This window comes from Pecten maximus, chromosome 6, assembly GCF_902652985.1.
Source record: "Pecten maximus chromosome 6, xPecMax1.1, whole genome shotgun sequence".
Taxonomy (NCBI): domain Eukaryota; kingdom Metazoa; phylum Mollusca; class Bivalvia; order Pectinida; family Pectinidae; genus Pecten; species Pecten maximus.
Window position 1 is genome coordinate 25,159,822 of NC_047020.1, and position 26,144 is coordinate 25,185,965.

At 35.7% G+C, this 26,144-nt stretch overlaps 4 protein-coding genes across 4 annotated transcripts; all 4 read right to left on the bottom strand.

Moving 5' to 3' along the window:
• Positions 1 to 1,331: 1,331 nt before the first annotated feature.
• On the bottom strand, positions 1,332 to 5,258 carry LOC117329348 (junction-mediating and -regulatory protein-like). The gene is made up of 2 exons (XM_033887270.1): positions 4,431 to 5,258; positions 1,332 to 3,667 (listed from the first exon to the last, which is right to left on the bottom strand). The coding sequence occupies exons 1-2, from the start codon at positions 5,142 to 5,144 to the stop codon at positions 3,578 to 3,580; spliced, it is 804 nt and encodes a 267-aa protein (XP_033743161.1). The 5' UTR covers positions 5,145 to 5,258; the 3' UTR covers positions 1,332 to 3,577.
• Positions 5,177 to 10,945, bottom strand: LOC117329339 (probable serine/threonine-protein kinase DDB_G0268876). The gene is made up of 3 exons (XM_033887254.1): positions 8,143 to 10,945; positions 7,188 to 7,307; positions 5,177 to 6,642 (listed from the first exon to the last, which is right to left on the bottom strand). Exons 1-3 carry the CDS (start codon positions 8,263 to 8,265, stop codon positions 5,263 to 5,265), a joined length of 1,623 nt encoding a protein of 540 aa, XP_033743145.1. The 5' UTR covers positions 8,266 to 10,945; the 3' UTR covers positions 5,177 to 5,262.
• Positions 10,946 to 11,628: 683 nt separating this feature from the next.
• On the bottom strand, positions 11,629 to 16,268 carry LOC117329349 (serine/threonine-protein kinase CTR1-like). The gene is made up of 5 exons (XM_033887271.1): positions 15,995 to 16,268; positions 15,483 to 15,574; positions 14,604 to 14,725; positions 13,805 to 13,941; positions 11,629 to 11,806 (listed from the first exon to the last, which is right to left on the bottom strand). The coding sequence occupies exons 1-5, from the start codon at positions 16,237 to 16,239 to the stop codon at positions 11,629 to 11,631; spliced, it is 774 nt and encodes a 257-aa protein (XP_033743162.1). The 5' UTR covers positions 16,240 to 16,268.
• LOC117329337 lies at positions 16,197 to 25,088 on the bottom strand. Its single transcript, XM_033887251.1, has 9 exons — positions 25,020 to 25,088; positions 23,150 to 23,226; positions 22,351 to 22,476; positions 19,856 to 21,645; positions 19,358 to 19,500; positions 18,068 to 18,188; positions 17,380 to 17,529; positions 16,911 to 17,014; positions 16,197 to 16,477 (listed from the first exon to the last, which is right to left on the bottom strand). The coding sequence occupies exons 2-9, from the start codon at positions 23,182 to 23,184 to the stop codon at positions 16,226 to 16,228; spliced, it is 2,721 nt and encodes a 906-aa protein (XP_033743142.1). The 5' UTR covers positions 23,185 to 23,226; positions 25,020 to 25,088; the 3' UTR covers positions 16,197 to 16,225.
• Positions 25,089 to 26,144: the final 1,056 nt, after the last annotated feature.

Here is a 26,144-nt window from a genome sequence, read left to right on the forward strand (position 1 = left end):
GCCTGAGGGGCGGGGCCAAGAGGGGTCAATTTGGCTAAATTGATATGAACAACTTCTCTTCTGAAACTAAGCAATGGATATCTCTAATATTTGACTGGTAGCATTCCCTTGGGTTAAGAATTCAAAATTGAACAAATGACAGGGCCAACCCCTTTGGGGCTGAGGGGCGGGGCCAAAAGGGGTCAATTTGGCTAAATTGATATAAACAGCTTCTCTGAAACTAATCAATGGATATCACTCACCTTTGTATGTAGCATGGTCATGGGGTGGGGATTCAAAATTGTACAAATTTTAGGGTTGACCCCACCAGGGGGCTGAGGGGTGGGGCCAAAAGGGGTCAATTTGGCTAAATTGATAAGAACAACTTCTTCTCTGAAACAGCTCATATTTGACAGGTAGCATTCTTTTGGGTAAGGATTCAAAATTTTATAAAGGAAGGAACTGACCCCCCAGTTGCAGAGGGCAGGGTCAAAAGGGGTCAATGGGTTTAAACAACTTCTTTTCTGAAACTAAGCAATGGATATCACTCACATTTGTGTGGTAGCATCCCTAAGGGGTTGCGCCAAAAGTCATTTTTTGGCATAAAAACCTCACATACCCATATAAAATGCCTATGATATATTGACATAGCAATACCAGTGACAAATATACTTAAATCATCATTCTTGTTTCATATATCATAAAATCCAGGTGAGCGATACAGGCCCTCTGGGCCTCTTGTATTTTGCATTGAATTTATTTTCACGTTATTACATGAGAAGTTTCAATTCAATTCCTTATTTGTACAAAAAAAAAAGGTTTTTTTTTTGGATGATGGCAAAGCTATTGGTTATCAATATATGTGTCTTGCAATTCCATGACTCTAATCGATCATCATTTGTATATTTAAAGTCATTTCCAAATCAGCGTTTACAAAATCATGTATTAGCAAATATGTCTGAAGAGGTTGGTGAAATTAAGTATTTGCAAAATCTAAGTATTTTACAGTACTTAAAGCAAAGGTATGTCTGCTAACCCTTGGATTTAAAAGATGTGTGTGACTGCACAAACAACAGAGTCAAGTTAATGAATGACGAGACGGAAAAGTTTAGTCATAATATGGGTTGAAAGCATTGAAAATTTGCTCCTCATACACAAGTACTACAATAGAAAATATTACAACTACCAAAAATGAGGATCTTAATACAGAAATCTTCAACAGAGTCTTACACATTTCAATGTAACAAAAAAGTGTCTTATAAAAAAATGTATAAAACTTAACAGAACAGTCTTGTGTATAACAAACTAGATTTTGATGAGTGACTAGAAGTGAATTAGGAATGTGCAATATGGTAGTTCCTTATGGGTACATTGTATCTGATGCATGTGTTGTGAATATAAATGATGAGCCGATGATTTTTAAATACTATTAAACAGATTTTGCATCAGAATTTGTTCAACATAGATTTACCAAGTGACAAATACAATACATATAAGTGTTCAAAAGCCTTACACTAAAAAAAAAAGAAATGCTGTAGTTTTGGAATGTTCATTTGTAAAACAAATACTTATGGATGACAGAATTGTAATAAATATTTATCACAAATTTTACAGATCTACATACCTGTACGATATATGTACACAAAACAAACTTGGAATGAAAATTTGAAGACAAAACATACAAATACAAAATATATCCTGTGTAGGACTAAATATATTCAGTGAATGATATAGAAAACGGTACACATTGAAAAAGGAGGTAGGTAAGTTTACTTAAGGTACAATAATTACAATGCTGTGTAGAAAACTTGTGAGACACTGATCTTAGTAATGATTCACTATTATACAGCTGGTAACTATATTATATATATCATATACCGACAGACAGATAGACAGAGGCTATAGATAGAAGTTTATATTATAATAATGAGTTTAAATTTACTTATGAAGAAGTGTATACATATACAGTACTTAAATATTAACACAAGTAAAACAGGACGGATGCTGTAAATAAACACATTCTCTGTACTGTAGATAAGATTTTGTTTATGTTCAGGACAGATACAACAGACTTGCCTACTGGACGGACACAAAGTAAATGAGGAACACAATATGAAAAGAAATGTAAAATAAGATAAAGGGCTCTAGTTATACTGGGACATATATGTATCTCATCCATCATTCTCAAAAATGTATAAAACCATTTCAATAAAATAAGATATCATTATGTAATAAAAACCTTGAAATGAGATAATACTAATTATTACATTTTGTGTATGTATATATATATGGCTAAGCTTACACTAGTATAACTTATAATTATAGTCAAAAACTAAAACATCATTTACCATGATAAAATATAACGACAGTTTGGGAAACATTTGTATAAAGTATACTAATTTGACTAACACACATGATGCACACCACACATATATATTTGTCAATAAGAGTCAAGGTTTACTACATCTAGCACTCAATGCTTCATTGACAACAAAGATGGCTGATATTGACATCAGTGAGGAAACGAGATTCAAGTCTCCTGAAACTACCAAACATTTCAAACCAGACACTTTTTGTCTGGCAGATTCTGGCTGCTCACGTACACACTTGTATTAATCTATTGATCAGTCACTACTAAAAATCATTCTCTCACATCCATACTTATAGCTTCTCATCTCATGAATTCTAGCTTTCATACAAATAAGCCTGTTCACAACTTCACACTGCTGGCTGTGTATACTTCACCTAAACATACAACAGGTTGTAACCAAACCATACAACTATGGTAAGGTATATATAGCTGTCAGACACATCTTAACAGTATAATATCACTAACAATGTATAGGTCTTAAACACACTATACTGAAGATTAACATAACAAGTGCTAAAACTGTAACTACAACATTTGTCAAAATCTGCAGTGTCATAATTACACTGTTAAAATCTATACCACATGTACATTTAATAATCTATAGGCATGCCTTGGTGTTTATACTAGCAAATAATGTTGCACTAAAACAAATCCAACAGCTCTGTAAAATTAAAGCAGAATATGTTCTTTTGCTGGTTTTAATCCTTGACTACTCCATTTTATATACATGGGAATATATATATAATACAGTAATGAATTTGCTGTAGTAGCTTATCTCAAGTTTATTTTTAAATATAATTAGAATTAGGAATTTTTGTTTTTATAAATAGAATAAAATGATTTTTCAAAATTCAGAAACAAACAGATGCTATTGAAAATTCTTTATATTGAATCCATATTTTTGAGAAAACAATATTGTATCTAGACACAGAGGAATATGAATACGGTAATACTAAATATTTAGTTATCAAATCATCCTTGCAACTAAACCATATAACTTTACAGACTCTGAACTGTATAAACTACTGCTAACACTGGGTCTGTCCTAACAAGGACAGGGTAAATCTTGTGTTACTTCGGACATGTGATCAGTCATCCATGAGTTACCCTGTCCTACCTGAAGGACAGTGTAAATCTTGTGTTACTTCGGACACGTGATCAGTCATCCATGAGTTACCCTGTCCTACATGAAGGAAAACATGAATCCTGTGATATTTTGGATAATGGTCAGTCATCCATGAGTGACCAACTACTGGCCACAGACTGTGGTGGACTGTTCGGGTCTTCTCCTAGAGCCATCCGCCTGCTGGAAACAGCCTGAAAAAATAGTGTATCCATGATGTATTTTTCAGTAACTCTTTAATACTTCATACAAGTACAAGTGTATATGGAATCTTAAATATTTATATACATTACGACCAGGAGTCATGATCAGCAACTTAATCTCTTAATTACTTATAAAAGGCCAAAACATAACCTCTGACTCGGATGTCAAAATAAAATTCCTGACGCTAGATTATTTTGTTGTTCAAAATTATTAATGTCACAAATTATCCAAAAAGTTTAGGGGAGGGCTTATTTGTGAACCGCTTTAAGCTTACTATTTTAAAAAGGATGATTCTGCAAAAATGAAGAAGGGCACTTATTTGAGAATAAACAAGCATGCTGGGTATTGCTAAAGCAATACATGTCCCCTACCGATCCCCGCCAAAAATTGTAACAGTGATCTTGACCTTGACCCAAAAACCCTGAAAGTCGAACTTGATCTGTAGGTACTAATACTGAAGTTACATTCCAATTTTCATCAACACACCTTGTCAATGAATACCTCGAGGTAAATGGCTGAGAAAAGTGTGGAAAACAACTGAGTGGACGGACCGACAGACGGACAGGGAGGAGCCCTGTATAGTCCCCATGGTTTCACAGGTAGGGGACTAATAAGACTCTGCCATATTGTCTATGGAATATTTCAGTCTATCTTTCAAAATACACAGAGAACATGCATGTACATTAATCCTAGTAACAAACAACTGCAATGTTTGATAATAAAACCCCCCTAAATGTACAAAATGTATCTGACCTTTTTGAGTATTTCTGCAATGGACACCATGGTACTCTTTTTGACATGTCTGAGGTCATGAAGTTGACTTGGGTGAGGTTTGGAGGTGGAGTGTAGGACTTCTCTTTGATCACGTAGATCCTTGGACTTTACTAAAAGTGGAGAATTGTCCATATTCTCTGTTGGAGGAATTCCACATTGCAATCCACGGTTAGTAGCACGTGATGGCTGCGGGAGGTCCTTAGAAATGATGGCAGGCTTAACAACCTGTTTCTTGCCACTTGTCACTGCGAGAATTGGGGGTGGGGGTGGGGCAGGCGGTGGTGGTGGTGGGACCGATGGGGGAGGGGATTGAGATGCAATGTGTTCAGTCTCTACACCATTTTGAAGATTTCTTTTATTTGGACTAGGTACATCACATTTCATGCGTGAAAGTGAATCATCAGTAGACTTTCTTTTGACTGTAGAATGATACAGATTTCCTGTGGGTCCATTATTTTTCCTGCCTGATTTGTGTTTTTGTTGATTGGACTGCAAGGAAAGTAACTGGCCAGATGTTTTTTCATCTGCAGAATTCTCTTGATCTGAGAAATGTCCTAGATTTTGAAGTTTATTACTTAGCTCAGCCATCCAATTTGTAGATGATCCAACTCTGGGTTTCTCATTGACCTGATCGGACTTCAAACTTTTTGTCGGGGTTTCAGCTGTTTTCAATCCAGTAGGTTTAGGCTTCATCTGAGGTCTTGGGCTTGCTCGAGAATTTTTTGGGTAATTATCTAAATTATCCTCGAGGCTGTCTCGTAACTGTGGTGAATCGAGACTATCAGAATCAATACTGCCAACACTTTGTACCTCAATGTCCTGTGATATATTGAGGCTGTCCCGACTGATATTCCCAGTAGTCTTTTTTTTGAAGCTGAGTAGAAGCTGGTGATTTGCTTTGATCAATCACTGCCCCACGTGGGTCAACTTCCATTATGCTTGACACAGATGGTGGGCTGTCCTGTTTACTTTTCCTCAGAGACTTTCCTGTATTGATGACTTGACGCTGGAATTCCTTTGCATCTCTTCCTGATCTTGGAGTTACTTGTACACTGGCCTGAGCACAAATATCCACCTTGTCATTTGATTTTTGTGTCACATTTTGTACACTTTTCCTTAAAACATTTTTGCTATTTCTCACTTCACTTAGTAAATTTTGTCTTAAATCTACAGATGATTTTCCTTTTATCTCAACATCACTACTATTGCGGATGTCACTCATAAGACTTTTTCTCAAGTCTCCACTTTTTTTGCTGAACTCCAAGCTGTCACTGTTACGGAATCCTTGCATCACACCTGTTCGGCTATCAGTTTGTCCTGTTCCTGAGTTTATTGAAGTAGTAGAATTAGTACTCATATCTCTGGAATTGTTATTACAATTTGGCTGTGGAGAATTAATCTCCTTTCTTGGAGAGCTAGACACCACAGGATTTTTTACATCATAAGAATGTTTGACATCAGTGCAACTAGCTGTAAAACTCTTTCTGACACTGATCTGATTCTGGTGATACTTGTCAGTTTCTGTACTATTTCTTATTGACCTTTGACTTTCTGCAGTTTTACTGTTTCTGACATTTTCCATCCCATCCTGGAAAACTTGAGAACTTCTCCAAGTGTCTTGACTATTCCTGAGAGACCTAGCCGTATCTGGTGAACTTTTAAAAGGATTTGTATCTGGGGAACTGCGACTGCTCCTTAAAGATTTAGGTGTCCCTTGGGAACTATCCTCTCTCCCTGTGGGTATGACAAGAGGTTCAACAGGCTTTCGATGTGATTCACTATTCATTTGTGCAAAATGTTCTCGTGGAGACCGAACAGAGTTTATTTTTCTTGGACTCAAATCTCTTGATTGGAGAACTTCATTCAAAACATCCTGAGATTTTCTATTAGCACTTGTTGGCCTAATTTCGGCTGACCTGTTAGTATAATCGCTTTGATTTGGTGATGGAGAGCGCTGACTGACTTTGCTAGATCCTTCCTCTGGTTCTGGGTATGTACCAAATGATCGTTTGAGTTTTATATCCTCAATGAGACTTTTGGCATTGGCAGTGTCTAGAGAGTTGGTGACAAGACTGATTAAGGTTCGGGTAGAGTGTACATCCTCCAGTGCCTCTGGAGGAACTCCTGCCTCGCGAAACAGATCTTGCCACTCAGAGGGAAATGTCATATCTTCCAACTGTGTCAGGATATCCTGTAGCAAAGAGTGTACAACAAATTACACACATGTTAAATGACTTATCAAACAGCTGTTTTACCCAAATATAAGTTTATGCATATTTGATTAATATTAAAGAATAATTGACACATCTAGAAAACTAATTGTTTTTTCTTGTACATTAATTGTTTCAAAATTTGCTAAATCCTTCAATTTGAATTTGAATGAGTTATCTCCCTTGCATCAGATAACCAATTACACATCAATGATGGCATCTCTTGTGTCAAATACTGTATACAGGTGCAAGATAGACTGAACAAGACTGAAAAGTTTAAGATTAGGTTCAGAATGAGATTTCCTGGTCAAATGGACATATATTAAAACTAGAGGTAATACCTGGTACAATATGCATGTGCATGATAAAAAATTCCAGAAGGAATATATATGACTCATTAAATTGTCATTATATTTTAAGTTTATAGATTTTTATTACAATAACTTATTAAGGTTTTTTCTTGTTAGTACTAAAAAAAAGTCCAAGTTCAGAGGCATTGTTGATTGAATGGCTTTAAGCATTTTACCTTGAAGGGAGGTCGTTTGGATGGAACAGGTGCCCAACACTGCTGTACAAACTTGGCCAGTTCTGTAGGACAGCTTGGGGGTATCTCAGGTCTCTTGTTCAATCTTACCCTCTCCAGAACCTAAAAAAACAGTACCACTGATTATCAGTGGATACCATCTGTACCTTACTTATACCCCATTCCCACATCATGATTAACATACTAAAATTCATACGCCATGATTCCCATACTAAAATTCGCACATCATGATTCCCATACTAAAATTCACACACCATGATTCCCAAACTAAAATTCACACACCATGATTCCCAAACTAAAATTCACACACCATGATTCCCATATTAAAATGCACACACCATGATTCCCATATTAAAATGCACATACCATCATTCTCATAGTAAAATTCACACACCATGATTCCCATACTTAAATTCACACACCGTGATTCCCATACTTAGATTCACACACCATGATTCCCATACTTAAATTCTCACACCATGTCATGATTCCCATACCTAAATTCACACACCATGATTCCCATACTTAAATTCACACACCATGATTCCCATAACAAAATGCACAACCATGATTTTCATACATGTACTTCACACACCATGATTCCCATTAAAATCTGAACGACATGATTCCAAACTAAAATCACACACCATATGATTCTCATACTAAAATTTACACACCATGATTCCCATAGTAAAATGCACACATCATGATTTCCACACATGTGCTTCACATACCATGATTCTCATACCATGATCCCAACATCATTATTCTTCTCATAGCACAAATCCCACACTAGTGTTTTCAATACCATATACTGTAACCAGAGTATCGTATCCCATTCAGATACCATAATTTCCTATGGACTACATACAATAAAGGATTTAATTAAACAAGGTACACTGTGCCAGCAGGTAACTTTAATTTTTTCACAGCTTACCTGGAACACTGAACATCCGTCATATGGCTGTTTTCTCGTCAACATTTCCCAGAGTATAATACCAAAGCTGTACACGTCAGCCTTGGGAGTAAGCTCCCCTGTCTCCAGGAGCTCGGGGGCCATCCACGCAGGGCTGCCATGGACTGGTTTAGATTTTGATATCTTTGTGGCCTTCAAGTTAGCATCATATCTGTGATTACAATTTTACATAAGGATTAGCTGTATCGATTATTAATCTGTACATATAACACTATGTGTGACTTACAATTTATTTTATCTTTAAAACAATATCACATCTAGTTTTCAATTGTACATTTCCAAAAGTGAGATAAAAATGAAAGAGAAATCATAAAGACTCTGTTAATATTATTTGAAGAATTAGGCCTTATAATGACTACAAGTGAGTGTGGAAAAACCATGGGTTACTGACTTACACTATACATTGTAAATTTATACAAACATGTCTACAAATTATACTCGGAAAGAGGGAAACAAAAATATTCAATTCAAAATTTTAATCCTGCTGGTCACAATATTTCAATCTTGAAAATCCTGAAAAATATGTGGGAGACAGTGCCAACTGATCTAAAAAAAACTTTAACAACCAAATGGAGCCTTTAAATGTTTACTAGCTATTACACTGATGTGTCCTTTTAGGAGTACATACTATATGGTGGCCAAGAAATGCTTGATACAAATCGCTCTGCCATTAACGTGTAATATAAACCTATAATATATTATGTGTATATATAAAAGACTTTACATAGCAACTTAGACTTCTGTTTTAGAACTAAACTTACCAACATGTTTTAGAACTAAACTTACCAACATATTAAGGTGAAAATCTTTTCCTAAAGACTGTTCATACATAATATTCATATACCAGTAAATGTTTTCATTGGATAAGAAGTTCTAGAGAGAAGAATGTATTAACTAATGGATGAACTTGAATATCACATCAAAATAGGTTCTGTCTACAGGGGATCACAATCACACAACAAATATATTTGATATTCCATTAAGCTGAAAAAAATGCCATAAATAAGCGACGGCATGCGTGCATGTCTTTATAATAGAAGAAAATTCCAGCGAGCTTGAATGTGTCACAGAAAACTGAGGTACACACATGATCACTCTGTAGTGGGTAGGAGGTATACACAGGAACTAAATATAGTGGCTCTCATCTGTTACACATCACTTTCATCTCTCAGTAAATTATTAATGTTTCTACAAATTAATATGTCTTTAAATCAAGTTTTCTGTAAAATATAAGAATTTGCAACACTATTATACAAACAATATATCAGGGTGTACATTTGTATATTGCCAATGAATTTTAAACAGCTAGAACAGAAATGTGGTTACTTGATATATTGTATGTCAAAAGAATTTTAATATGATGTATTTTACCAAACAAACCAGATTTGTATACAAATTCAAAGAATCTATTTTCTCCACTCCATATCCATGCATAGCCATCATTGAGATTTAATTGTGTAGATTGATCTATTTAATACCGTGTATATGCATACAAAATTAGGTCAATATGTTTTTGTAAAAGTCAAAACATATATAGCAGCTGTGTACATTTACTTATTGGTTTTATAAAAAATTATCGTTTAATATGCATAACATTACAATTTTGAAACACATTTTTAATCCATTACCAAAATAATAGTTCCATGCAGGGCTACCCTACATTTGTAACTTGGAATAGGAATGGTACCAAAGAATGAAGCTAAAGCCAATAAGAAACATACAGAGAAGTATTTTCCCACTGAACCCTGACTAACGCATGCAACAGGGCTGCCAGCCTCACAACTCATTCATCGACCCCAAAACTACCATGATTCTGGACAAACCTGCACCCTATTGATCTATATATGAGCATGAGGTTTTTACATGCAGCAGCTATATGCAGTGGACCAGAAGCAGATTTTCTTGCCAACCAGTTTGAGATAACACACCAAATATACAGGTACCGATAGATTCAGCCAGGATGATTTTTGTGATGTCCACCAAACACTTTGATTTAAGGTTAAACATATACATTACTTCATACTTTTTCTGTCTTTGATTTTAAAGGAAGGCAAGAAACACAATCTATCTCTAGGAATGTGCCTGAGATATCATACAGACATGTAACATATCTTCTTTCTCAGAGAAAACTTTAGTTAGTACTCTATCTGAAAAATCTGAATCTCTCTAAAATTACATGTGAAATTCAAAGATTAACCTGTTAAAACATGATCAACAATAGATTAATTGTGTCTCCCCTGGTTAGGAAGATTTTGATCAATGATAAAGTTCCGATCAATATATCCATCAGTATCATTTAATAAGCACCTAGCTAGAAGGGGGCAATATATTATTTTTCACTCAAAGCAAGAGGTGGACTAATAATTTGGTAGCATTTTTACTGACTATACATGTACAGCTGAAATCGTCCTGACTGGTTTATTGTAAGACATGGGTTTTTTTTTACCGGGAAATCAGGCAAATTGACTCCAGGAAAAGAAACTATTGTAACAAGCTTACATGAGCCTTCAGCTAAGGGGAGCTTAAAGATCTAGCACATCATGTTTTGGAGTTATGACATGTATGACAGTTATTAAAAACTGATGAGAGATCTTCAGTTTTATTTTGTTTTTGATCCCTATACTATGTCGTAATGACTTTACCTACACAGGGTATCCCAGAGAGAGATTAGATTTAACCTAGCACCAGCTTTCTTTGTCTAGCAGTGTAAAGTGAGCACTCAAAACTCTGCCACACAGACACCACAAGAGTGAAGAGACGTGTATCATATGTTTGTGTCTTATATGCAAATCTCAACATCAAACAGAATTGCGTGCAGCAGTAAAAAATCGTGACATTTGTACTTTCGTAATAGCTGTAGTGGTGCATTTCTGAAAGATAATAAAATAGTCTCACACAAATACACTTATATACAGGTTGTGTTCATAAATTTATTGTCTTCATTAATTATCTTTAATTCATAAAGCACTAAAAGAAAGTAGATGTGCTATCTAATAAATTATTTGCAAGATCTGACATCTAGAAATTAATATTAGTATAGCAAGTATCTTATCTAATAACCAGGGATTCTGATTTCCTGTCCAATCCAATATATGATTTCATAACCCCATTTCTTATGTTATAAACTAACAAATTAATCCTTTATGTTCTGACATCCTGTCAAATCTGATTGAAATTTGTGTCCTACGGTGTATGAAAGGCGCTACACTAGTGTCAGTTTCCCCAATGAAAATATGTAAATCTTCTGATTAGAATTAAATGATAAAAATGGTAAAATATGTTGAAGCAAACAACAGCAAGGCATTATTACTTTTGCCAGAGACAACACTAAATACATGTACATTACTATGATTACAACAGCTGAGCTAATATTTAATGCTTCAACAAATTACACAGCTCACATCTTCCTAAAAGCACCAGCTAAACTCCCCCCAAAAAAACATAAGCCTACCTTAATTTTGAGAATCCAAAGTCAGCAATTTTAGCTCGATCATTACTACAGATGAGGACATTCATAGATTTGAGGTCGAGGTGAAGCACTGCTGGTTTTTGTTGATGAAGGTAGGCCATCCCGAGAGCAATGTCGTGAGAGATTCGGAAATACTCAGCATGGTCCAGGGGCTCTCTGTTAAACATTGATACTCATTTATATATACCTATACCTATGTTTTATAAATCCAAAATACAATATTGCAAATAGAACATAATGCAGCCAGGAAATATATCTAAGAACAGGTCCAGGAAACTTACATGTATAAATGTGACTACAAAGTTTCAGTAAGATATACAATGCATTTAGAATAAATTCAATGGAATAGTAGGTGATGGACTACATGTAGATTGGGCTTGTCCATGATCACATGGCATTCCAAACAAGAAATATCTTTAAAAAAGATAAAAGGCATAGTTTTAATGCTGGTGGTTATAATTTAAACTGCTGGTGAAATAAATGAACGAACTAATGTGTTTCAGCACAGATAACAAAATTATATCAGTTTGAATCATTTTTGGTGATAATAAGAATATATTTGAATCAGGAATATGATTTTATTAATGGGTAATTTGAAAAGATACATGCACTTATTCAGCTTGCATTCAATCTTAACTTTATTTCGTTTTTAACTGCATATCTGCATTTTGCATTGACCGCTACATTGACCAATTACATACTTCATCTTAACCAGTAAAGCCACCTGTTGCAGCATATCTGGGCCAAAAGAATATTATACGGCTATGCCGAAAAAAAACCAGAAGCTCATTGTCTACTCCAACAATGTGAATGGTAATATGGTCAGAAACTATGACAGGGGCCTGGTAACATCCTCATATTACAGGGTCAGAAACTATGACAGGGGCCTGGTAACATCCTCATATTACAGGGTCAGAAACTATGACAGGGGTCTGGTAACATCCTCATATTACAGGGTCAGAAACTATGACAGGGGCCTGGTAACATCCTCATATTACAGGGTCAGAAACTTACTACAGGGGCCTGGTAACATATTCATATTAAATGGTCAGAAACTTACTACAGGCCGGGGCCTGGTAACATCCTCATATTACATGGTCAGAAACTTACTACAGGGGCCTGGTAACATATTCATATTACATGGTCAGAAACTTACTACAGGGGCCTGGTAACATATTCATATTACATGGTCAGAAACTATGACAGGGGCCTGGTAACATCCTCATATTACATGGTCAGAAACTATGACAGGGGCCTGATAACATCCTCATATTACATGGTCAGAAACTATGACAGGGGCCTGATAACATCCTAACACGGTCAGAAACTTACTACAGGGGCCTGGTAACATCCTCATATTACATGGTCAGAAACTTACTACAGGGGTCTGGTAACATCCTCATATTACATGGTCAGAAACTTACTACAGGGGCCTGGTAACATCCTCATATTACATGGTCAGAAACTTACTACAGGGGCCTGGTAACATCCTCATATTACACGGTCAGAAACTATGACAGGGGCCTGATAACATCCTCATATTACATGGTCAGAAACTATGACAGGGGCCTGGTAACATCCTCATATTACACGGTCAGAAACTTATAACAGGGGCCTGATAACATCCTCATATTACACGGTCAGAAACTATGACAGGGGCCTGGTAACATCCTCATATTACACGGTCAGAAACTTATAACAGAGGCCTGGTAACATCCTCATATTACATGGTCAGAAACTATGACAGGGGTCTGGTAACATCCTCATATTACATGGTCAGAAACTATGACAGGGGCCTGGTAACATCCTCATATTACATGGTCAGAAACTTATGACAGGGGCCTGGTAACATCCTCATATTACAGAGTCAGAAACTTACTACAGGGGCCTGGTAACATCCTCATATTACATGGTCAGAAACTTACTGCAGGGGCCTGGTAACATCCTCATATTACATGGTCAGAAACTTATGACAGGGGCCTTGTAATATCATCATATTACACGGTCAGAAAGCTTATGACAGGTGGCTAGTAACAGTAAGCACAATAATGTCAGATAATAAATTGACCGACCATGTCTAGCAGCCTCCTATGTTATAGGAGTACACATTACCCAGCTATATTCTAAATCACCCTGTAGAAATATGGCCCTTACCTGGCAGTGCTATGGAGATGGTGATAGAGACTCCCTCTGGCCATATACTCTAAAACCATCAGAGGAAGTCTGCTTGAACTACACACACCCATCAGTAATACCACTCGGGGATGACGCAGGTCTCGCAGCAAACTCACCTAGGCAACCAAAGTAAACAAGTTATCATATACACTAATTGTGTGTCATTCTATAAAGGGATTTAGACAAAACATGAACTCAAGGAAACGGTCTCTGTCCTCTTTGTGACAAATTACTTGACTGGTATTTAAATATCAGTCACAATCAGTGGTGAACCATCTTGTCACTTGTATCTGAAGTATATGTCACAGTGGGGAACCATCTTGTCACTTGTATCTGAGGTATGTCACAGTGGGGAACCATCTTGTCACTTGTATCTGAGGTATGTCACAGTGGGGAACTATCTAGTCACTTGTATCTGAGGTATGTCACAGTGGGGAACCATTTAGTCACTTGTATCTGAGGTATGTCACAGTGGGGAACTATCTAGTCACTTGTATCTGAGGTATGTCACAGTGGGGAACCATCTTGTCACTTGTATCTGAGGTATGTCACAGTGGGGAACTATCTAGTCACTTGTATCTGAGGTATATGTCACAGTGGGGAACCATCTAGTCATGTACATTTGGTATGTCACGGTGGTGAACTACCATTTAGTCACTTGTTACTTGTCAATAAAAAGAGTAATTTAATGGTCAAGTTAAGGCACTCATTGCTGACAAAATTATCTCTTTTAAATGTAGAAAATCAATGTGTGGTAACACTGCAGCTTAACACCTACCTCGGCATTGAAATAGTTTCTGTCTTGAGAAGACAGCGGGATCTTCAGCTGTTTGACTGCTACTTCAGTCCCCTGGTACTTGCCCTTGTATACACGAGAGAATGTCCCCTCACCTATCAGATCTGTAAAATTTAAGTCACATGGTTAAGAAATTTACCAGAGATAAGGTCCCTCACCTATCAGATCTGTAAAATGTAAGTCACATGGTTAAGTTATATATACCAGAGAGAATGTCCCCTCACCTATCAGATCTGTAAAATGTAAGTCACATGGTAAAGAAATTTATCCTGCAACTGCCACCGCATTGTCAGAATACACCCATCATACATATTTTTGCTGTATACGGCAGTGACAGAAAACAGCTGTATTTTGGAATCTTAGCACGTGTGTCAATTCAACTGACCTACTTCCGGGTGAAACAACGTTTAAAAGGCGAACATATTTGGATCATTGTTGATACCGTTTCACTTCAAAATGATTATTTTTGATAACTGTTGCAGGATAAATAGAACACATGGTCAGGGTCTTAAAATATAAGTTGTATTTTTGGCTCAGGACAGGTCTTTCTTAATCCTCGCCAAAATGCAGCTTATATTTCAAGACACTGACCATGTATTCTCTATATATCCCAGAGAGAATGTCCCCTCACCTATCAGATCAGTAAAATGTAAGTCACATATGGTAAAGATAAATACCAGAGATAAGGTCCCTCACCTCACAATCTGTAAAATTTAAATCACTTACTTGTACATGTAGTATATATATAAATACTTGAGAGAAAGTTAGGTGTATTTGACATTCAGGAAATATAGGTTTAAATATCAACAAAATTTACAAATAAAATTGAGCAAAATAATATGATAACTGAAAGTTGTTTACCTTGTTCATCAAACCGAACATCGTCATGATCCACCTCTATGCTCCTTACAGGTTCAGTTTGGCGGATCCTGTTCAGTTCTGAATTCAGGTGTCTATAAAACAAGGATGGATAGTATTGCAACAGCAATACAAAGTCCCCTGCCTGAGCTACTAGTGCACCGATTCATTTCCCATTTTTTTTTGAAAAATGGTTTTTCGAAAAAAACAAATTTGGGATGCACAACTACATGTTATACTGATCATGTATACCAAGTTTCTTTAAGATCGGAGTAGTACTTTAGGAGGAGTTGTCCGGACAACTATTGCGTGACAGACAGACGGCAGGGGACTAATAAAGGGTGACATTATAACAGTGATCACTTAAATATGATATCAGAGAAAATTTCACAGAAGGACATACATGAGAATTACATTTCTGATGCTCTTAAATATATCCAGATCATTTCCTACTCAAGATTCATCCTTCAACACGATGACAAATTTTAATTGTTCATATATATAAACCAACTCACCTGATCTGCTTTCTGTGTTGTGCCTTTTCTTTTTTGATCTCGGACAGTAATGCTTGTTTACTCATACTCATCGAAACTGTGGACTGCCTTGTATTCCCATGGTAGGAGTTCCTTACTTTCATTTTTTCTTTCATCATGTTAAAGTCTTCTTCATTATCATCTTCACTTTCATTGCTGTGAAGATCTGTCACAGTCTCTTCGAACATGCTATTGTCTTCCTCTTGTTTTAACCTAGAAACCTTCATCAGAATCAAGATTTAACCTTGTCAAATTATCATCCAAATTCAACCTTATGAGATGATCTTTCCCTACAGTTGAATTAGTGACAGCATTAGACGAGATCTTTCCAAGAGATTTTGTACTTTGTTCAAACTTGTGACTGGTTACTTGATTTTCCACCTGGAACAATCGGTTTTGGAGATCTCTAACAAGGTCCATGGTGATAAGCTCTCCAGACATTGCCCTCTCCTGAAGGGACTGGATCTGATAGAAGGAAAATATACAATTGAAGGCTACAAGTTCACTATTACAGTAAATGAAATGTATAATAAAACACTTCACTGTCTTATCAAATATGGTTGTTCTCTTCACAACAAAAATACAGATGGTTTATTTTGTTTAACATAATATTATTAATAGCTAAGGTCATATAAGAAGGTGCCAAGATTTAGAAGTGGAGGAAAGCCGGAGTACCCGGAGAAAAACCATCAACCTATTTTCAGTAACTGGCAACTGCCCCACGTGGATTTCGAACTCGTGACCCAACGAAAAACTACAAAAATATCTGTTATTTGTTGTGTTAATGCTGCACCTGGTTTGTGATTGTATTTAGCACATAAACTTTAAGGAATGTACTTTTCCACATGAATGATTTAATTATGCAATTTATATGCAGTTAGTCCTAAAATCTATTTACCTGCTGTTCCAAGTCCCGTACAGCATTTGATGACCCCTGCTTTGTAGTGTTGTGTTTTGGAGGTCGAGAAGAAATTCTCAGAGAAGATGAAACCAGAAATTTATCTGAAAATTAAGCACAAAATACATCAGCATACATATGACAGACTGTTTCTTTGTTCGTTGTGAAGGGGGCAAAAATTCTCATCGTGGAGACTTATGATCAGTAAATGGTAGAATGATATCACTGCAAATAACAGAATCAGCTATCTATTGGTAAGTCATTACATAACGGAAGGTTCTGGCTCAGTAAGGTCAGTATTATGACATAAATTATAAATCTAAAAGATATGTCCCTACAAATGTGCTAGTCAAGAGTCGAGCTCTTTTGAAAGGAGACTTAAGTCACTTTAAGGCAGTATATATCCTTATTAAAAATTTCTGGCTGTTAAAATGTATTAAAAATAAAACACAATGACAGCGAGTCTTACTGGGGTCATTCTTGGTGATGTCACTGGTACTCAGAGGCAAAGCCAGGCTCTGTCTATTTGACACTTTAGGGGCACGTCTACTGTATGATGGCCCAGATCCATTCTCCTTCAACACAGTGGGATTGGTAACTCCCATAGACTCTGGTTCATCTGTAACAATTTAGTTTTTATTGATGAGGCTATCCTCGTTAGTCCTGCAGTCACTAGTACCGTAGTCTAGTTGTTTCATTTTATAGATTTTTAATCAAGTCCGTACAAATCCACCTGTCTCCTTATTTGACTTCACTAAATACAGTTACCTTATTCAGTCGTCTCATCATCCAGCCTCATTTACACTGCCTAATATAAGCCTAGCTGCTTGTCTCATCAACCAGCTTCATTAATCTGACAGCTCAAGTGCCACTAATCAGGCTGTCTCACTATGCAGCTCATTAATTCAGTCATCTCTATTTTTTTCCATTTAAAATTTTCCCAGCATTCAGTCATTTTAAAGTCCAGACATTATTGTACAACATGAAGGTACATGATGGATTAAATAAGTTCCCAGTACTAGTGTACTTACATCAAGTATTTTTTTAATCTTTGTGTACATTTGTATTCTCAACTTACAATTTTGTATGTTAACATCAACACATGACTTTAACAAGCAACAAATTAATTATCTAATACTTTGACCAGAGGAACTGACCTGTATGGCTTCCAGTGTCAAGCACACTGACTGTCAGGAGATCTGCCAACGTGTGATTGGTGACATCGGATGCCCATTGCTGTATGTTGGCCATGGTGTCCACAACCTCTTCATCTGTTCTCTATACAAAAATAAACAACACTTATATGTCTGTACTGTCAATGAACAACACATTTGTCTGTACTGTCAATGAACAACAGATCTGTTGACAAATATAAAACACAGTTATTTGTCTGTACTGTCAATGAACAGGTTATTTGTCTGTACTGTCAATGAACAGGTTATTTGTCTGTACTGTCAATGAACAGGTTATTTGTCTGTACAGTCAATGAACAGGTTATTTGTCTGTACTGTCAATAAACAAGTTATTTGTCTATACTGTCAATGAACAGGTTATTTGTCTGTACTGTCAATAAACAGGTTATTTGTCTGTACAGTCAATAAACAAGTTATTTGTCTGTACTGTCAATACACAAGTTATTTGTCTGTACAGTCAATAAACAGGTTATTTGTCTGTACTGTCAATAAACAGGTTGTTTGTCTGTACTGTCAGTAACCTGGTAATTTGCCTGTACTGTCAATAAACAAGTTATTAGTCTGTACTGTCAATAAACAGTCTGTACTGTCAATACACAAGTTATTTGTCTGTACTGTCAATGAACAGGTTATTTGTCTGTACTGTCAATGAACAGGTTATTTGTCTGTACAGCCAATAAACAAGTTATTTGTCTATACTGTCAATGAACAGGTTATTTGTCTGTACAGTCATGATCAATAAACAGGTTATTTGTATGTACAGTCAATAAACAAGTTATTTGTCTGTACTGTGATCAATACACAAGTTATTTGTCTGTACAGTCAATAAACAGGTTATTTGTCTGTACTGTCAATAAACAGGTTGTTTGTCTGTACTGTCAGTAACCTGGTAATTTGCCTATACTGTCAATAAACAGGTTATTTGTCTGTACTGTCAATAAACAGGTTGTTTGTCTGTACTGTCAGTAACCTGGTAATTTGCCTATACTGTCAATAAACAAGTTATTTGTCTGTACTGTCAATAAACAGTCTGTACTGTCAATATACAAGTTATTTGTCTGTACTGTCAATACACAAGTTATTTGTTTGTACTGTCAATAAGCAACAGATTTGTCTCTGCTGTATTAGACAATTCTTTGTATGTGGCTGCCTATAAACAACAGTTATTTGTCTGTGTATCCAAGAAACATATCTATTTCATAATCAGGCAATGATATCTATTTACTCTACAAAGTTAACAGTAACAATATTTACCCGGCTCCTTTCTCGAGATAAGTGCTTGGCAGCTAATTCATCTCTTTGTTGTTTTCGTCGTTCCCTTGATTTCTGTTCCTTTTCTTCATAGTCCTTCTCCATTTTCTGTCTGTCTTCAAGTCGCCGAGCTGCTGCAATAACAGCTGTAGAAAAAAAAATAAAGAATTTTCAATAAATGCATTGAGTGAACAGAAATTGGTAGTTAGACATCTGACAAAACTCATTATGCATTTCTTCTCTAGCAAAGAGGGGAATTATGGAGTTTAAGGAAACAATGAAAATAGCAAACAAACCTAATAATTTTGATCCCGAAAACCTGACCTTTTATTCCCTATTCAGTAATCTATCAAATTGAATGTTTCCTATTTCTTCAGATCTTAGAAAAATAATTAGATAAGTATTGTGAAATATTACAATAGGAAAATGTGCTGATATCTTTCCACACATTTCAGAAAATGATTTCAAATATCAATTAAAACTCTGATGGCATATAATTACCTGCATGTTTCTTTTGTTGCCCACCTGTGTCCGAAGAAACCCCATCTTGTTGATTAGGTGTCTTCTGTTTTGTCTTTTCAGTGACAATATTAGTCTTCCCATCAGTTTTACTCACACTCCCACGCCTTGAGAGTGACCTTGACCTTGGTCGAGGTTGCAACTTACTCTGAACACTTTTCGTTTTATCTGATTTTTTTTCTGTATCTTTCCTACTTGTCCTCTCTTGTTCACGTTTAATCGGTGGTTTTGATGTTGATGTTCTGGAACTGAAGCTATTACATCGAGATAAAATTCTGGTATTTCCATTAATGTCCAGTTTTTTTGTGTCCTTTTTACTTTCTTCCACCTGCACTGGTTTGGATTTTTCGTTGTGCAAATCGTGTTCAAAAAGGATCATTTTGTCAAAATGATTAGGTTCAGATGAATGAGAACTCATCTTATCCGAGATATGATCTTGACTATTAGGATTTCTTGTGTTTAACATTTTAGCTCCATCAGCTATCCGCTTTGGAACTTGCATAGGTGTGTTTTGCCATAAAGATGATGAAGTTCTTTGCGGTGGATCATCTTGATTAGGGTCCCAGTCATTCTCTGACACTGAGGGACAGTGATCTGTTGTGCTTGTTTCCCAATGTGATCCTGTTTTATTGGACTTTGATGACAAAACTTCACCAGTTGGACTGGATTTTTGCTGTAGTTCCTGAATCCCACGTACAATTTTGTTAAATGCTCCAACTGCAACCACTCCAAGACTGTTTAAGTGTTCTGGAGAAAGCAGTAATAGTTCTTCCATGTCTATTTCATTTTTGGCAAAAATCTGTACATACTTCTCCTCTTCAAGTAATCCAAGCCTTCGTAACCACAAGTGCACATCTGGGTCACATTTTGGCACCTGTTTTGGACTTGTATTCGGCGAATGAAAGACGTTTTGCTGATCATTGTTATGAGGTATAGTCTGATAACTTGTTTCCAATGGTGACTTGCTTCCAGAATCAGCATCATCTACGAAAATTCTATTTGTCTGCTTTGGAAACCTGGGACTAGACAATCTATGAGATTCTTTCTGACTTTCATTAGATTCAACTTCGATGGAATTTCTTGGTACTCGAGTTTCATGTATTGTTTGTTGTTTTTTATTTTCTTTCAGTACCTTTTCTACTTTTACACTTTCAATTTTTCTTTCCCTGCTATTTTCTCGCCGAGCCCTCACAGGAGCACTTCTCACTCTTCCTGATGTATTTGACAAAGAATTTTCTGAGAGAGCTTTCTTGTTCTCTGGAATTTTATCTTTGGATTTTACAGCAGATCTCTTGCGTGTGATAACATTAGCACTGGCTTTCTTTATCACTTTTGTTTTTAACGTTTCCATTTTTTGCCAGTCGTAATTTCCAATTGTTCTGCTCTGATCATTTTCTTCTGTTGTATTCCCAGGACTCTCATTCCTAGGAGACACATCTCTCCCAACTAATGCTTTCACCTTAAACTTATCAATGTCTTTGCTGGTACTTCCATCTGAGAGATAAGAAACGGTTTCATTGTTATTCCCTACATGTTTGTATGAACTGTTCTTGTTAGAAGGTTTTGAACTGCCATGTAAGCCACTATGTTTGAAGTCATTTGTTTCATTCCCATCACTACTGACCATCCTCGTGACCTTTGTTCCACTGGATTCTTTAGTCTTTGACTTTGGAGTACCTATTCCATAGGGATCCGAGAGGTCCTTTGTAGACTTGTATGTCCTTAACTTTCCAGCTCCACCATGCTGCCAAATAGACCCTCCAATCTCTTTTCTGAAAAATTAGCAATGTTCAGTAAATTGAGAATGTAGATTTACACATATTGTAGAAAGTTAATGCATTTAGGATTTAAAAGTATTGAGTATTTTAATTCACAGCAGACACCACAGCAGCTGTAATCAATTTCATCTATAGAAAAAAACATTTTTACATCAAAGTTACAAATCATTAATCATCAATATATTTGAATTTTTGACAGACCTAAACTTGGCCTGATAAATTAACTACAAAAATGTGTCTCACAAATTAAGTACAGTATTGATGTCCAGCAATAACCCCATGTTTGATAATAAACTCATATAAATTGCTGTTCGGTAGAATTACCAATGACTGTCTATTTCAATGTTCTGTTATAACAATGATAAATATTTGGAGTTTAATATACTGCTATATCACAACAACATAGCTGTCTCATAGCAGTTTACAAATGATTATCCGGCCATTTAGTAACCAGCCATTCTTTTTCAATTCCCTGGGAAGCATATAGCCAGAGCTAATATTTCAGCACTAACAACTTAGGATATACCAACATGACAATTCTTGCCTTGCCCTACCACTCGTTTACAGCTGAGCTAACTAAAACACAATGCAGTAAAGGATACCAAACAACGCCCATGCCGGGACTTGAAATAGCAACCATTTGGTAAAAAAGCTAGATTACATCCTACTAATAGACCACAGATGTATGTTGTACTGTACCTGATCATGCCCTTGATAGTTGTGTCTTCCTCTTCCTGGAAACGTTGATGCAGCAGCAATGCATCCTGTAAATGCTCCACATCCCGGTTCAACTTAACACTCTCCTTCTTCAGGTTATCAAGTCTCCTACAAAACAAATTATCATTTAATAATTCAATAACATCTTCACTTAGTTTATCCTTCCTATCCTTATTAATTTAAATAAATCTCACTATGTATTACTTATATATATACTTCTTTTATTATCCACTACCTTTAGACATGTATACTTATGACAGCCTACTAATTAACTCACAACACAGTATTCCAACTACTATACATATACTCATTCATTTTTATTTCATTCAGACAGGTTTAACAGGATATAAACAAATCAATAAAATAATTAAGCAGTTATTTTAACAGTGTTATCTTGGTCATCCCATATTGTTAAAATAGGATGGACTATGGCAAAAACCTAAGCATTGTAGCGCTGGTATAATATATCACAGAAATGCACAATTGTCATGGTACATTCTGTTGGCTTTCTCAATTGACATATTTATACAAAAAAAAAACAGGAAACAAAAAGTGAAGTAACAAAGGAGGGAATTTACTTGTTGGATTATTAATCCTCTAGTTTAAATAATTTCAAAGATTTTAGTTGTTTTTTCGTATGAAAGAATGTATGTGGCAGGATACCATTGACATTTGTTGGAAGGGAAGATCAGGATTCCTTTTTTTATCTATCAGTTATATTTCTGTCAGTGATTAAATGTAAGACCAAAACTATCCCATGTGACACAGTATTTCTATTCACCTTTTGTCATGTTGTACTCTGCGGGATGTAGACATTGTCCTGATTCAGACTATCTCATTTCCTTAAGCCAAAGGGAGCTGCAACGAAAATAATCCAATGGCTAAAATGATAGTTGTCATGAAAAGAAGGTGAATAATGTATGCTGATTCACATGAAAAAATACAAATATTTTCCTTATCAAGAATCCATAATTTTAGAATCTTTTATTGTACTGTAAAATATACGGTGTTGCTAACAGCTTTCATCTTCAAATTTGGGGGAGGGGGCTTACATCAGCAGGGTGGTCTATTTACTAGAATATCATTTGTAGATCGATATCTTGTCAAATTTTTTTTATACAATATAGGTATATCATGTTCAATACATATTTACCATGAAGCCATCAGGCAGTTAACTGTTTGCATGTAATTATATATAATGTACATAACATAATAATCTAAAGCAAATATAATGATATGCAACATTTCATACAAAATAACATACCTTGTGCTAGATTCTGACATCTAGCAAATTTTTTTAGGAAGGACCACAAAAATTTGAAATTCTACAAAAAAAAAAAAAGATAAAAATTACCAAGATTATCAAAGAAGCATTATGTTGATCTGCATAAAATGTACTATAACACTTGGTTCCTATTGTATCATAGAATTACAACTCAAACTACCATATTTTACAGTGTATAAGCCCATATTAAGTATTAAGGATAAGGTTAAGTTGTCATAAAAATAAATGTAATCAATAACTTTGCTTTTTAAATTTTTTTAATCCAAGTCGCATTCATTTAATCATAAAACATCATATTCCAACTGGTATATTAGCCTGAGTTTCCTCTGGCCCTGACACCATGTCTGGTGTAGGTCCAGAGCGCACTACTACATATATGAAAACGTGGAATTCTCTGACATCGCTTATTGTCGCTAAAATTTAGGTGCAAACACAAAAAGATCGGGTGTGACATAACACCTACATTTCCCTTACATATATGGAAAAATGAGATTCTGACTAGCATAAAGCGAGGGTTTATACTGACGGAATAAAACACCTAGATGATACTAAATGGGTGTTCTGTGGTAAATAAATATCTCATTTATCCATATTTGGAAGGTAGATGTTATGTCACACCCCATGTTATTGTATTTGCACCAAAATCTTAGCGACACCAAAAGGTGTCGGAGAATTCCATGTTTTCATATAGTAGTACACTCTGGTCCTACACCAGACATGGTGTTAGGGCCAGAGGAAACTCTGGCTACTGGTATATATACTGTAGTCGAGTTTGCGTATTACACGCAAGTTGGCAGTTTTCTCCAATGTAGTGTTTATACATGTATTTCGATAATTTGGTCTAACCACAATAGTTAATGGGTTCTGTCAACAAAATGTTGTAGGTTATTGATATTATCAGAAATAATCAACTGATGAGCTTTTTTCTATAACACAATATATATTAAATATGTAAGAATGGCTCTTCACTATGCAGACTGTATATGTATATCACTATATCAGTCTATATATAACCAATAAACAGTGATAAATCATGTTTGTGAACTGTTATTACATGCACTCGGGCATTATCGGGCCATTGATTGGAATCACAATTATCAGATTATTGTGGCTAAAAGTTTTTGGAAATAATTTTTGGTTGTATACAAGGAAAACATATCGACTCTGATATATTATACAATATTTTGGGTTAATTTACATATACGGTATGTAAAAACATTCGTCTCCACGAAACTGCATTCTCACGTTTCATTTATTTGCATTAACTTAAGTTTTTACACTGCTATGTATGTTGACCTGAAAGGTGGTATTATAGCAGCTAATGTGGCATAAAAAACAAACAATAATAGTGTAAATATTGTCTCACGTGTCCCGTAATCCCCTTGTTCCATTTTGTAGAGTACAAGTGCTGGCAGGTTGTGTACGTTTGTTGTCGAGAACTCTTTTGTGCAGCGAGAGCAGAAAGAGTAGGTACTAAGCGACACCTATTGAATAGAATGTTCATAATCCGTTCAGGGGACATAACCTCCAAACGCACATTGGTCAGTGTCTAAAATATATATTTATTATATTTTAAGACTCTGACCATGACTATGTATTATGTTAGAATATTTCTTTGCAAATATTATTTCTAATTATTAGAAATAATATATCTTACCGACCAACTGTACTGTATTGATTTTCTTTGTCGATCTTGAAAATGGTATTTATTATTTATAAAGCATACATGGACATCTTCCTTGAATTCGGGATACCAAGTATAAATATGTTACATCGATTGTTAACTATTTCATCAATTTTGATACCGTTAGTCCTCAACCAATATATATGCTTCAATGCGTTTCTGCACGAATATGACTTCTGAATTAAATTGAGACTCCTTTCCGTTAGCGGCCTATAAAACCAAATAACATGAACGTATAATCTCGATGATCATGTGTTATCTTAGTCTATCCAGGAGATGAATATTATAACAAGATTAATCTAGATCACGAGGTCACCAAGGACATTTTAAATGTAACCGACAATGGTTTGGACCAATAGGCAGTGCTCTGTGTTTGCGTCATCCTCCATCCAGGAACGAGTAATATGATAACGAGAACTGTTTACTGACGGATGGATCGCACAATTCTCTCCGTAACTCGTTTCAAGAGAACAAAATCCAGCAAATACTACACATTTCTTTCCTCATATGTATAACTTTATAATAAGATGGCTGATTTCTACTATGTCGCGATTCGGTGTCGCATGGCGAGTTATTTTGTTGCATGACGCACTGTCGCTCTTCGCATGGCCGGGGCGCCGATGCGACATGGCCGAAATCAGCCACCATAATATTGTGTGTAATGAAGTCTATTTTACCTTGATAATAACGGGAAGAATGCGGTTTTTGTATGTTAAAATAGGTAGGTATAATTATCATCAGTACGATAATGATGAGTTGGCGGGAAATTACCGTCAATATCTCCTTTAATTACGGTTATGACAGTGA